General features: G+C 35.8%; 2 protein-coding genes across 3 annotated transcripts; one reads left to right on the forward strand and one right to left on the reverse strand.

The window, feature by feature from the left end:
* Window positions 1-91: 91 nt before the first annotated feature.
* LOC105215984 (uncharacterized) lies at window positions 92-13,569 on the reverse strand. Of its 2 annotated transcripts, none has more exons than XM_011190230.3 (13): window positions 13,319-13,569; window positions 12,443-12,638; window positions 10,782-10,907; window positions 10,351-10,527; window positions 9,867-10,265; window positions 9,016-9,802; window positions 5,918-6,359; window positions 5,664-5,829; window positions 5,279-5,387; window positions 2,729-5,202; window positions 2,547-2,664; window positions 1,777-2,217; window positions 92-1,696 (listed from the first exon to the last, which is right to left on the reverse strand). In XM_011190230.3, exons 2-13 carry the CDS (start codon window positions 12,623-12,625, stop codon window positions 792-794), a joined length of 6,327 nt encoding a protein of 2,108 aa, XP_011188532.1. In that variant the 5' UTR covers window positions 12,626-12,638; window positions 13,319-13,569; the 3' UTR covers window positions 92-791. The 2 variants fall into 2 exon arrangements, with proteins under 2 accessions (XP_011188532.1, XP_011188531.1); XM_011190229.3 differs by having other exon boundaries at window positions 5,918-6,371.
* A 152-nt stretch (window positions 13,570-13,721) lies between these two features.
* LOC105215983 (alpha N-terminal protein methyltransferase 1) lies at window positions 13,722-14,789 on the forward strand. Its single transcript, XM_011190226.3, has one exon. The coding sequence runs from the start codon at window positions 13,874-13,876 to the stop codon at window positions 14,585-14,587; it is 714 nt and encodes a 237-aa protein (XP_011188528.1). The 5' UTR covers window positions 13,722-13,873; the 3' UTR covers window positions 14,588-14,789.
* Window positions 14,790-14,890: the final 101 nt, after the last annotated feature.

Raw genomic sequence — 14,890 nt, forward strand, 5'->3', positions numbered from 1 at the left:
CAAAAAATTTACAACCGAACCCAACTATTTCAGTATTGAATTCTCGAAGATAAAAAGATCGTTTGGTTTGTGATTCCATAATTATAGGCAATGCAGTTTATTATTTATATTTATTATTCATGAAGAAAATTTTACAAATCATATGTGAAAAGGTAAATAAGTAATAACAAAGTGTTCTTTATTTTTCTGTTTATTGGTATATAAATACTTCAAATATGTCGCAGTGATAATGCAATTGCTCAATTGCTGATTGGCTTTTATATAGAGTAATGTTTGACCGAGTGCGTCTATTTAAGCTGTATTTAAAAGTGTATAAACGCACTGTGACCTCAAGTCAAACGCTTATATGTACACGCACGCACACACACACTCCTATGCGCAAGCGCACCAACAACAAAAAGTACTCCGAATTCAATAAAATTAAGTGTTTCATCAAAAAAATTCTAAAATTAGGGTAAAAAATTTTAAACTAAAAACACTAATGTTTTTGTTGTTGTTTAAAAATGTTTCATACTAAAATAACAAAATCCATCAACGTTGGTATGTAATTTCCACAAATTCATATAACATAATACACATATGTATGCGCACGCATATTCACTTGTACACATGTATGCTATATATATATATATATATACATGTATATGTATTTGCATATGTACAATAGCGTAGAATTGCTCATTCACAGTCCAATTTGTGAAATAACGATATTTCAAAACGGTTGATAAGTTGCAAGATCTATATTAAACCGTTGCGGGCATTTAAGTTTCTAAGCACTAGTCCGGAATTGTTTACATAATTGAACAGAGCCCAGACGTCTCAATGCCGCATTGCACTTTTTTCGTTTTCGTCAGCTTGACATTCTGCAAAGCCGGTTTCAATTCGTACGTTAACGTTTCCTCTTGTGGCGGCGGTGGCGTTGACGCTTTCGGTGGTGCTGCTGTTTGTCGCTTCGCCACAGTCGGCACAACTGTGCTGGTAGTAGTAGTGGATGGGGGGAAATAACGTGGCGCTGTTGATGTACTGCCATAGCTGCCAATGACAGATATCGTACTTACATTGGACTCCTCATTGGCAGCTATATTCTTTATACTGCTACTGCTGCTGCTGCTGCTCGACACCACCGGCGCTAGTGTAGTGGTACGTATGCCGGTCGTACCGCCGCCACATAGTACTGGTATTGTGGACACAACACTTATGGCCGATACTTGGCTATATTGTGTTGTAATTTCACCAGCGTCAGTATTGTTGTCACTATTATCATCGCCGCCTGATGTATGCGCATCAGACGCAGTTGAGCCTTTGCTGGGGCTACTCAGCAAATTGCCGGCTGCCGTTGTGCCTGTCACGCCTGAGACGCTACCACCATTATTACTATTGCTATTATTACTAGTACTACTATTATTTGCTGTTATACTACTCTTAGCTATATTTATTTTAATTTTATTAACTAAGCTAGCCAATGGTATCGCAGGTGATGGACCAACAGTGGATAAATTATGTTCGTCTTCGCCATCGCCATTGCCATCAATAGAGGTATTCAAGTCAATCGGCGTTGCGGATACTGCATTTGTACTAGTGCCCTCAGCGAATTCCGTTGTATCGACTTGCACAAGAGATTGTGAGGAAGGTGGTCGTTCGGCACTAGGTGACATGCCTGATGTTGACGATGCAATTGTTTGAGTTTGTGTTTCTTCTGTAAATAGTCAACATACAAATTTGCATTTAGCACTAAAATATGAAATTAAATTTGGAATTTTATTATGCCGAATTTACCACTGCTCTGTATGGAGATTTCCTCATCGGGTGCTATAAGCACAGTGCCAACATCTTCAAAACCGTCATCTTCATCCTCATCGTCATCTTTTGGTTCTTCTTTAATTTTCACATTCAAGAATGACATTTGTGATGTTTCATCGGCATCTGGTTGCTCCTTTTCCACATATGTATCCAGGTCTGTGAATGGAATGTGCGGCTCTTGTATTTCCACATCTGAGCCAGCAGCATCTTCATCTGCGTCCGCGTTCGATGCTGTTTCGGCCTCGTTATTCTCAGTGTCAATATCAATGCCATTTTTATCTGCGATGGGTGGTACACTTTCCGGTACATATTCATCGTCATCGTCAATTTCGGTGACAGAGGGCTCTTCATTAGGCAATACGATAACATCATCGTCGTCATCGTCCATTGCATTATCAGTTGATTTTACACCTTCAACTGAAATAATTAATGGAATAAATTAGAAATTTTATTAAATGAATATTAAAAATTTTCACATTCTTCTAAAAATAATAAAAAATCCCAAACGTTATTTTCCTCTCGTATTATTTTCAAATACAGTTGAACTTCCCTAACTCGAATCACCATAATCCACCAAAAAAAACTTCGATTTAGAAAGACTTCTGAGTTACGGAAGGAATTTTGTATGAAATTTGACTTCTATTTCCAGTTCAAGAGTTCGAGTTATGGAAGTTCAATTGTACTTTTCTACGATTTATTTTTCTCACTATTCTATGAAATATATTATTGTTGTTAAAAACACTCACCATCGCTGTGATCATCGCCTTCAATTTTGATAATCACATCATCATCCGCATTCGCTTCTTCTGCGCCCTTGTCTTCCACCTTCTCCTCTGCTCCCTCAACTTTAGCATTTAGTGCCGCCTATTTGGTATGCAAATTTGTGTTATAGTAAAATGAGAGAATCACAAAATTTTCATATCTTTACCTTGTAATCTTCGTAGCACAGCGGATGATATATTTTATCTTCCACACGTATGGCGTTGCGCAAATGCCATTCCTCAGTTTCCTCGTGATAGAATTGTTCGAACTTCTCTTGACACATATCGCACACACGATCCACATCTTCCGGTAAGGCCGGACAACTAAGTGGGACCGGCGAATTGAGCCACTTTTGATTTGACGTCTCATCGGATGCTTCGACATCATTTTGTTGCGCTTCAAAGAAGTTCTTCTCACGTTCCTCTAAATCTTCGATTTCCTCATATTGCACCCAGTCGGCTAGGTCATAATACCATTTACGTGAATGCGCTTTACGTGATAGGTCTCGTTCGCGCCGATTCTGTCGGAAATGCCAATCTAAATGCTGACTATATTTGATGGTTTGCTCTGGTGGAAAGCGTACACCACAACTGCTGCATTGCATGCCAGAGAATAATGTGTCCACAATGGCCAGTTGGCGTGTTTTAATCGTTTCCGTTTTGGTTAAGTCTATAGGGCGTATAGCAACCGGTTGCGGCGGCTCCTCTTCAAGAGCGGCTGCTGAGGGCAAAATACCAGCATCTTTATTATTAGATGCTATAACGTTACCCGCACCACCCAATATGCCAGAGGAGACTAGTTTCTGGAATAGCTCATCGATATTGATTTTATTTAATGCCGTCGCAGAGAATATTGGTATAGCCGAATTGCCACTGCCAGCTGTGCCGACCACCTGTGGTTCACTACTGACTTCACTCGTTGCTTCCACACTGTCGGGTGCTTTGATGACCGCCTCCAAATTAACATCAGCCGGTGTGTCCATAATAGTGGCATCTTGCTTCAATTCAGTCTTGTTATCAGTATCTAGTTTCACACTCTCAGGTAACGGTTCGCCAATAGCCGGAATTGCCGGCGCTACTGTTGCTATTGGCTCCGGTAGTGGCGGTTCGGTTTTAATATAAATCATATCTTTAACTACGATTTGTCCAGCTTTCAAGCCTTGCGGAAGAGCGCCAAAACGTATAAAGTAACTTATACCGCCCAAGACGTAGCTCTTTGGCAAACCGCCATACTCCACTTTAGCGGGTTCACCATCCAGCAAAACTGTCAATAAATTGTCGGCAAACTGCACGGTGTGTTCTTGATTGCCCAATTTGAAGCTTTGCGGTTTCGCATCAAGGAATAACGGTATAACGATGTGTGCATCAACAATCATATTGATCTTACCGACAACCAAATCTCGACGCAACGCACCGATATTCACCTGTGGTGGCGGACCTTCCGCTTTAAGTATATGTATTCTATTTTGTATGGGAATTGAGACGGGCGGTCCGCCGAAATATATCTCATACCACTGATCGTCAATGTACAGTTCGCGTGATGGAAAACCGAAACGCAAACGATGTGGCTGTCCGTTAATGCTGAAGGTTTTATAGTCATCATTGAATTGCAACGCTATTGGTGGCTCATCATCAATGATGATTGAACGTTGACCAGCTTGAAAGCCGATTTCACGTGGCTGATCCAATTCCATGAACACAATGGCTACCTGATCGTAAATGCGTATCTCCTTCGAGAGTCCATCAATTGTAATTGTGCGCACCAGATCGGCCTGCGGATTATCAATAGAGTTGCACGGTTTCGGTATGTTCGGTGGTAGTGGTATAATCGGCACCATTGGTGCCTGTGGCGGCGGTGGCACATTACTACGTATCATTGGGCCAGCATTCACAAATGGCGGTCCTCCACCAGGCGCAACAACAGGCGGCATTTGCATTTGCCAAGGCATTTGCGGATGCATGATGGGCATATTTGGTGGCGGTCCACCGCGGTAGCCGCTGTTATTAGGATGTGGTCGCATCATATTACCGCCCTTTGTCCATGGTTTGGGCTGGCCGGAATTGCCTGTCATATTAGCGTTGATTGCGACGCCATCCACTTTCTCACCCCATTTAGTGGGTTTCAAACGTTTTTCACGTTGCGGTTTGGCGCGTTGTAAAGTACCCATTGCATCGCTATTGTCATTGCTACGATCGTCGTAAATGGGCGAACGTGTTGCAGCAGTATTACTTGTGCCCAGTTCACTGACGGGAATGGCACTGTTGGCATTATTATCTCCTGTATTGGCTGACGGCCTACGTAATTTCGGAATACGTTTCTTCAGTACAGCTTCACGTGCCGCGGCGGCGCGTTGTTCCTCCAAACTCTCTTCGTCCTCTTCAATTTGCTTCGATTTCGTTGTAGCACTGCCTCCAAGTGATTCGCGTTTCTTTGCCTCCTTCAATTTGCTCGTCTCATTTATGGACATCACTTTCTGCATGAGATTCTTATATTGATCCTGATTGATGGAGTTTGCTTCGAGCAGCTCCTGTGCCTGTGCTACAATTGTACGTATTTTCTCGTCGTTGGCATCCTGTGAATCATCGTTCAATTGTACTTCCGAAAGTTTAACACGCTGCGTAATGTCTTTACTGGACTTTTCTGTAAATTGAAAATTAATAAATAAAATATTAACTAAATTTTTTATTTTTTTTTTTTCAAATATTATAACAATTACCTGATTTATTAAATTTGCTGTATTTCGTTGCTTTTGCCAATTTGGCACGCACGTCATCCAAGGTTGATGCTTTCTTCGTAGGTGATGTTACGTTTGTATTTTTTGAAGTCTTAAAATTTATTAAAAAGTTTAAAATAAATAACAAGGCATTAAGAGAGCACGAATAGCTTTAAAAAAAAATATATATAAAAACAACGGTTGTTCAAGACTGCAGTTGTAGTATTTTTATGCGGAAATATGACTGCACACCTTACGCAGTTATCGATATATTTTTTATAACGATCATCTCAACTTAGTTAAAAAATTTTAATAATTTTTTCATGTTTACATATTTATAAAATTATATAATGATTTATGGCTTGCTACCCCCGTTACCAGTACTCACCTTCAAGTTATTCCAACTCTCCGCATTCTGTTCGTCGGTTATAAATGGCGGAGGCGGTGGTGTTGGCGACTCACTATCGCGTTGTGATTTTTGTTGCAGCTGTTGCACTGCTAAAATCTGTGGCGGTATACAAGTACGCAAATCTACATCTTCGTCACCAAATAAGCTAAAATGAATTACATAATAAATAAAATAAAAAATATGTTAATAAACATACATAGTATGTTTGTGTTATCGTTTAATTATGTACTTACGCATCGAATTTAGCTTGTTTCAGCTTCTTGGCCAATGGTTCTTCAAGGTCCGTATTTGATGTGGAGGCACGCTTCTTCTCATCGCCATCTGCTCTATCGATTTCCATTGCATCCGTCGACGACAATGGCTCCGCATTATACTTGCTTAGTTGCTGTTCCGTAGTGTCAATGCTGCTGTGACGTTTAGCATTAACACTAACGCCAGCACTAACAAGACCAACACCGCCACCACTACCACCACCATTATCATCATCATCCTCAATTTTATCAACTTTATACTTAGTAGAAGTTTCATTTTTCAACAATGTTGTTACTGCTGTGTTGCCATCTTTGCCTTTCGTTACGTTGGCCGCTCCTGTTGTTGCTGCTGCTGCTACTGTTGTTGCTGCTGTTGACAACTCGTCGTCTGAGTCAAGTGCAACAGTGGTCGTCGGTTGTTGCGCTGTAGATTTGTCTAATTTATTATACAATTTCTGAATTTTAAACGACACTTTTGCTGATGTTGTTGTTGGTTTTGTAGTAGTAGTAGTCAAAGTACTAGGTTTTTTAACCGCTTCAGTAGTTAGTATGATCTGTTCTAATTGTGGCGCATACGCAGCAATTGGGGGGAAATGCCTCAAGTCAATGTCCGTTTGCGCAGCAATTGCCAAACATCCGTCGGCCACTATTTTAATATCTAAAATTGGTTTTTGTTTTTTATGCTTACGTTTGTTTCATTGCTCTTACGTTTTCATGCTTACTGTTTATTTTTGTTTATTTTTAATAAATATTTTATTATTTATTGCTTGTTTTATTAATATTGTTTTGCTTGAATTTCTTTTTACAAAATATTAAACAGTTGCCACAAATTTACAAGGACAATAATATTAAATATTCATATTATAAAAGTATACGACTAGCAAAAAATTACGTTAAATAGAAATCAATGTGGAAATTAAATTAAATTAAAAAAACAAAAACAATGCATATATGTACTTAAACCAATTTTAAAAAATTAAAAATAGCGCACAAGTTGTAATGTCTTGGTGGGGACAATGAATCGATTGATTGTTGCCGCACACATATGGCGTACAATCAACAAAGTAATAAATATTAAGGTGAAAGTGGGTGGGGTAGTAAAAAATGTAAAAAGAAATGTATAACATAACTACGCCATACAATCAACACACGCCGCCGGCAGTAATATAAGAGTGTTTGCTTTGCTATTGATATTGAAAATAATTATGTGCAAAATTAATTTATTTCTATTTTTTTTTAACAAAAAACCGTTACTACACTCAGAAAAGGCAAAATTTAATTATTTTTATTTTTTTTTTAGCATAATAAACCGTTTTTGCGCACATAGAACAATTTTTGCTTCACCAAATTGACGCCTTTAGATTTATAATTTTGTTTTTATGAAATTATATACGTACAGTTAAACTTCCCTAACTCGAATCACCATAATGACCAAAAAAACTTTGAACTGGAGAGACTTCGAGTTGCGGAAGGTAAATTTGTATGAAATTTGAATTCTATTGCCAATTCAAGAATTCGAGTTACGGAGAACTTCGAGTTCTAGAAGTTCAACTGTAATAATAAGGAAGTTAACTGCAGAATCCAATTAATTTTCATATTTAATATGACTTAACCAAATTTAAGATACAAAAAACTTTTATATAATATTATATAAACTAGATAAATTGTGCAAAAAATTTGAACTGAAGTTGTAGTTAATATTTTTGAAAAAAAAGAAAAAAAGTAAATACTTGTTAATTGTGTGTTGATTGACAACATTTTCTACTTATTACTCTTACTATAAGCTAAATGTAAAATGCTACAAACTAAATACGTTTAGAAGATATGAAATAATTTGTTTTATAGAAAAACATATTAGATTTTTTTTTTCAATTTCAAAATAATTGAGCAAGCACACTTTTTATTGTCGCGCGGCGTTGGCGTTGATATTAAAAAAATATACATTTATGTAACTTCGTGGGAAAATAATTAAGTACTAAGAGAGAGTAAGAGAGGAAACGTAAACATTAGTGTACTACATACAAAGTCAGCTTGCTGCGAATAGTGTTAATATTCTTCAACACCTTTTGGTTTTGCTTGACATTATTAATTTTTTATGTTCTTTTTTTTTATAATATACAAGCAATGAACTTGATTTCAGCTTATTTTACGAGTCTTTATTAGGTTTTTATAAGTTTTCTCTTTTCAAAATGTTTACACACTTGGCATTGTTTTTAGTACTATCATTATTCAACTAAATAAGTTTATGTTATGAGTATATCACACAGCTACTTTTAGCTAGTACTAGTTGCTCAGAAATTCTTCTGCTAACTTATTAATTAATGTACAAAATCCAAATTTTTTTTTGTTTTGTATACTCTTACAAGAAAGTATTTTAATATCACAGAGAGTTTGGACGTGTGGTGTGGCATCTAATCGCAGTTCAATTGTTGTAATACGTGTTTTGGCAATATCCTACTCAGAGAAAGAGAGAGAGTGATTCGAAGGAAATGTATGACACGTAAACGTATTTTTGGCGAACGATTCAAAAATAACAAACGAGTAAAACAACTTTGGTTGAGCGTATTTTTTTTTTCATAAAAAAGTATTTATTTCATCACATTCAAAGTCTACTTAAACTATAACTTAATTTGTTCACCTTTGGATTCGAGATTCGATATTTAGCAGTAGTAGTAAATAAAAAAAGATCACACATACAAAAGAGCATTATTAGATAGAATATGGGAAACACAGACAACGGCCAAAGCGTATAAATTATGTACTAAAGTAAAACGACTTGAGCTCACACAGCAAAGAAGAAGAAGCGCTCATTTAATGCCCAGTTATAAAACTGCACAAATCAGTGAAATTCACCAGGCCATATTTCTATGAGATCAATAGATACGAATGGGTGGGTAAATTGCCGAATCTTACTTTTGGATTGACTCAAAACTACTAATATTTTGTTTGATGTAATATAATTGTCTACAAATATAACCAAAGTCCACACGCGCCCAACTTACTCTCTATGCTTCGCACATTAATAATACATGTTTCTCGTAAAAGCTGTGAAATAATGTAAAAGTGGAAACGATTCTTACTTTTGTTTTCTACTTTTAATGCGGCGGCATTTTTCAGCTCCTCCTCGTGCTCGGCAACAGCAATGCTCGATTTTGATTGTTTCTTTGTTGCAAATACTTGTCTATCATCGCGATCCGTGAAAGCGCTCTGTGTTGTAGCTTTATCGATTGGCGAACGGCTACGTGAACGTTGTTTACTGGTTGTTGACGTATGTGTACTGTGTGTTTTGCGTTTAAGCTCTTTTTTCCTTGAGGACGCTGTTGTATCGTTGCCGGATAATGATGTAGTTGAGGATTTACGCTTGAATGCAGTAGAAAGTGGCGCAATTTCAAAAGCGTCTTTATCACATTTGCTATTCGTTGACTTTTTACTGCTGCTGCTGCGACTACCCGTATTTCCAGTTGAGTTGCCTTTTTGTCGTTCCGAAGAACACGAACTACCAGACGATGTGGAACTCTTCGATTCGCTACGCTTGCGTTCTTTATCTCTATCCTTTTCGCGTGATGAGCTGCCTTTACGTCGGCTTTCTGAACTCGCATTACCACCAGCCGATTCACTGCGACTGCTTTTACTACTGCTACCATTGCGGTATGAAGACGACGATGAAGATGACTTTGTGTCAGCCTTATGTGTATCGTCGACGCCACGCAATGTTGATGACTTTGATGAGCCACGCATTGTTGGCGTCGCATCTTGTATTTGCTGTTGACGCGCCAAACGTGGATCACGGTGTCGAATAGTGTTCAACAGTGCGGGATTTACAGGATGCACTTTGGGTTTGTTGCCCATAGCGGCTGGTGGAAAATTCTATAAACAAAAAATACGATTGATTCAGTTATGCATAAATAGAGAAATAAATTGTAATGTTTACCTGTGGCGGCATTGACATCATACCAACTGGTACATGCGGCTGTTGTGGTCTGGTTTGGTTAAAATTTGTATGGAAAAGTGCTGCTGGCGGCACCGCATTCCCCCCAACAATCGCCGGATGTGTGGCGCGTGGATGCATGTGGTGTTGTGACATCAAACCCGGTGCCATTACGCCAGTTGGCATTTGTATTGGCGCTGACACACCGGGCATGCGTGCAGTCGCCGCTTCGGGTGGCATGAGCCCATTGGTTACTTTTGACAGCTGTTTATCTTGTTCTTCCAAACTTTTTTTGGTCGCTTCCAATTCTAATTCAAGTTTACGCTTTTTCAATTCCAATAATTCGCGTGTTTTAGCTTGTAGTATTTCCTCAACATCGCCTTGTACTTTGAGATCATAATTCTATATGAATTAACATGTGAAAAATAGAAATTTGCATTTAGTATATAACTTTCAATATCATATATGTATATTTGTGTTTCCTTACGGGTTTAAGAAAATTTGGATTTACGTGTATAGACGGTGGTACTTGTTTTGCTGTAATCGGCCAATTATTGTCAATCCGCTTCACCTTCACATCCAATGCGAAGAGTTTTTGTGATGGGAAAACCTCATTCCACGTTAAGCGTAATGCGTACATACGTTCACGTATTTTTTCGTTAACCTTTGTAACACAAAAATTATGTGAAATGTTAAAATTTTTTTTATTTACTTTCAAGTATTGAAATACCGTTGACAACTAAAATATTTATTATTAATAAAAATTATTAAAGATTATTGTAACAAAATTAGCAACATTTTAATTTAAACAATGCTATTTCAAATTGACTGCATTAAGCGAAATTCAATATTATAAAATTATTAGTTGTCAACAGTCGTTAGACACTGTAGGTGTTAGTTCCAGTAGCAAATGCTTACCTTTTCGAATACATCGCAAAATATGTTCACAATACATTGACTGAAGAGATGAATATATGTGCTTTTAACATTTTTCACGATAGAATCTATTAAATATAGCAAAGGCAACTTTATATCTGGCGGTACCTGTAGAATTGGAACAGTGGGAATAAACGAAAAAATACATTTAAAAAACTGCAATTAATTGACGCCTACTGCATAAACAGCCAAACCGACAAACAGCACCAGCGGTGCGCAGAGAGGTGCCAATAAAAAGTTACATTGAAAATTATTGTAAAATCCCTTGTCAGCACAAACTATCTTTTCCACTCAATAATTAACTCAGCTTTAATTCGTTACAGCTGTTGCCATAAACCTAACAGGAGTTACAACTTAATAAATAAAAAAAATAAGTTCAAAATAAATTCAATGTTAAAAATAACTGACCACAAGATTTGCATTTATAGCACATAGCGTCAATAACACTTTTATATTATATGCGATACCCCCTAACAGATTGCGCCATTTTAACAATTCCTACATGTTTAAATACAAATTTATGAAAAGCTTTAGCTACAACAAACAGTATCACGAAATAAAAGACATTCAAAAATAACTGATCTTTGAAAAGGAATTTTATTAAATTTAGTTTATATGTTAGTTGTTTAAAATGTTTTTTTTTTTTCATCATGTAGACATTGCATATTATCATTTTTTAGCCACATCCGGTGGATTTTACGAATCGCTGGAGCTGTAAATTAATTTTAAAATTGTTTCTCGGAAATAGTTCCAAAAAATACGCATGCAAAATGGAAGTATTTATTACAAACTAAGCTTAAATAAATTTTCACATTTTGTATTATTGTAAATTTCCATACACTTTTCAACCTGAACCACAACACAGTTCCAACATGTATACATTTTAATTTGATTAATTAACCATAACCAATTAGCTTGTATACTATAAAAAAATGTATTGTATTAAAATATAATAATTGTAAAACGTTTTAAAATCTTTACTATTGCGACACTGTATCCAAAATCGGGTATCTTTGATCAAGGTTTTGTCGTTTCTAAATAAGACTGCATTGTATTACTGAAACATGAAACATTTGAGAATAGCTCCCTCTAATATTTATAAGCGTATATGGACTTAAAGCCAGCAACCATTAAAAATTACCGTTTAAAATTTCAATTATGATTTTCATGTTAAAAAAAGGGTTTCTAATTATAAAATTATGCTACTTTTACTATCAATTTCTCAATGCAATTTTCAGCACATCACAACACACTATAAGCCTCTACTTTGCAGTTTTTAAGGGAGTTTAGTACACTTCGTCTAACACTTGAAATAATGAATTATTTACCAGGCTTCTGCCTAAGTTGGTCCATAAAATGCTGGGTTGTTAAATACAACATTATTTTATTCAAAGTTAATGGTAAATAACCTTTTAACGAATAAAAAGTACCCAAGCATGTCTACATCTTGTAAATTTTTCGATTTTGATTAATTTATCAACACACTGACTAAAATATCTACTTGAAAGTTGCCTGTTATAACACGTTTGAGACTCTTTTCCTATCACGTTTTGAATTGTATTAAAGGCGGGAAATCATACATCCACGTTATGCCATGGCGTTATTTTTTAACCTATTTTAAATTCATTAAACAAATTTTTAACCTTGGCGATGTGTTGCTCCACCACTTTAACTATGACCGATGCGCATCCAATGTTTTCCTCGGCTAGCATTGTTAGCATGTTTATCAATGGTTTACTGTTGCATGTCAGATCAGACAAGCTGGATAGATATTCCTCTGCCACACGTGCTTCATTTTCTGCTTTAGTTTTCACAGACATTTCCATTTTAAGTGAATACCTGGAAATTAAGGATTTTCATTATTTTTCAAATTTTTACACTATGCAATCTTCTTCATCATTCACACCAAACATTTTTTCCCCGCTAATTCATAGACACACATTTCAAAGTTTAATTAAAAAAAAAATTATCTAAATATTTACGTATTTAAATGTACGCATTTGTAAATTTCCCTACAAATATGTATGCACACTTTCTAGACTTTGATATGCACTAGAAAGTTTTTCGTTTATATCGATTTTTTTATGGACAATACAAGGCATTTATTCTCAATGCACAAATATTAATAGCCATTTCCTATCGTTACAACATATTCGTAGTATACATGTAAACACACGATTTGCAAAGGTTTGCTACAAAATATACGCCATGATGGCGATCACTCAATGTTCGTTTTTGCACAAATATATATGAATTGAAATATATGTATATGCATAATATACATATAGTGTGTATAAATGTATATATCAATATTTTAGCAAAATTTTAATAAATTTACTCTTACACTTTTTCAACAGAAGCACAACACTTATTTGAAATTAATAACTATGAGTATTCAATCAATTTGCATCAGAAACAAACATAATTTTAATAATTTATAGGAAAAGAAATGTGTATGTGTACAGAAATATCTGCATTAATATTTTGCGTCTCTAAAGGAAATATACACAAAAACTTACCTTCAATTTTACTTGAAGTCACTTTATTATACAATCAGCACTATTTTATTGTTAATAATTAACTTTAAATTTATTTTAAATCACTTATTTTCACGTAACACTATTTCTGCGACGTTGTCTACTTCACCGACTTTTAAGAAAAAATTAATTTGCTAAAATGGCGACCGATTGTCGCTGAATCGGCTGATAAAGTGCTGAGTAAGACGTTACCGTATCGTTTAAAAAACTTTCAAAATTCTGTTCGTTGCTTTCTTTCACGCATGAATAATTTTTCAGAATACATTTTTTTGTTTCCGGTATTTTTTCTTTTATTCAGATATCTTTGCGACAACAATTGACAAATATTTTATATATTATAAATAAAAACTATAATCAACATGAAACTGATTGCATACTGAATTACTTTGACTATGTACTCTATCAAGAAGCAGCACTTTGTAAGCAAGTTTGACATTTGCATAAGTTGTGCCAAGAAATGTGTTGTGTAGTAAACTAGAATTTTTACAGCATTTCTTGTAAAAAATATTTATTTATTATAGTATATAAAGTGGCAATATGTCCGTGCTCAACAATGATCATTTACCGGCACAACAAGCTGACCAAACAGCCGCAACAGAAAATGATTTTTACGGTAAAGCACAAAAATATTGGTCCGAAGTTCCTGCTACAGTAAACGGCATGCTTGGTGGTTTAGGATACCTCAATAGAATCGATATCCAAGGTTCAAGTAGTTTTTTAAGAGATTTAAAAGACTTGGGTAAAAATAACGCACTCGATTGTGGAGCGGGTATTGGGCGTATAACAAAAAATTTATTAATGCCGCGTTTTAACACAACCGACATTGTTGAGCAGGATGCCAGTTTTACGGGAAAAGCCCGCGAATATTGTATCGAAGGCAATGAACATAGCAATCGCTTAGGTGAAATATACACTATGGGTCTCCAAGAATTTACTCCAACTGCAGCTAAATATGATGTGATATGGTGTCAGTGGGTGCTGGGCCACCTCACCGAAAGCGATCTTTTCAACTTTTTTCAACGTATGCGTATTGGTCTAACCAGCAAAGGTTATTTGATCGTTAAGGAGAACGTTACATCGTCTAATATGGTTGAGGAAGATAAGCAGGACTCTTCAGTAACACGGCCACTGAAAACTTACGAGACTGCTATTAAAGGAGCTGGATTTCGAATTGTAAAAACTTGGCGACAACAGAGCTTCCCTAAAGGTTTATATCCGGTATACATGTTAGCATGTCGGCCTATTGAATAAACATGATTTTTTAATATTTGTAAATGTAGAAATCTTAATTTAACTGAACTCCAATTTTTGGACTTAAATATTGGTTTAAAAAAAATTAAAAGGAAATTGTTTAGTTTTTATACACAAACCTCATGAAGGTTTTAAAGGAAATTGTTAGTTATAAATCTGTACCATACTTAGTAAATAAAAAAATAAGTATACAAAATCTCTACATATTTATTTTTGAGTTTGAATAACAAAAATCATCCATTAACTTTGTTGTTGTTTATGAAACACCATTTCGTTTCACTACTTTCGCAAACTGTCAATTTC

This window comes from Zeugodacus cucurbitae, chromosome 6 (genome assembly GCF_028554725.1).
Source record: "Zeugodacus cucurbitae isolate PBARC_wt_2022May chromosome 6, idZeuCucr1.2, whole genome shotgun sequence".
Lineage (NCBI taxonomy): Eukaryota > Metazoa > Arthropoda > Insecta > Diptera > Tephritidae > Zeugodacus > Zeugodacus cucurbitae.

Bases quoted from the DNA above. Each gene is read 5' to 3' on its own strand.
- LOC105215984 (XM_011190229.3), bottom strand. From the start codon at position 12,625: ATGGAAATGTCTGTGAAAACTAAAGCAGAAAATGAAGCACGTGTGGCA. The intron at 5,203-5,278 runs GTAATTGTTATA...TTCAATTTACAG, and splicing joins CAGCAAATTTAATAAATCAG to AAAAGTCCAGTAAAGACATT. The intron at 2,218-2,546 runs GTGAGTGTTTTT...TAATTATTTCAG, and splicing joins AGGCGATGATCACAGCGATG to TTGAAGGTGTAAAATCAACT.
- LOC105215983 (XM_011190226.3), top strand. From the start codon at position 13,874: ATGTCCGTGCTCAACAATGATCATTTACCGGCACAACAAGCTGACCAA.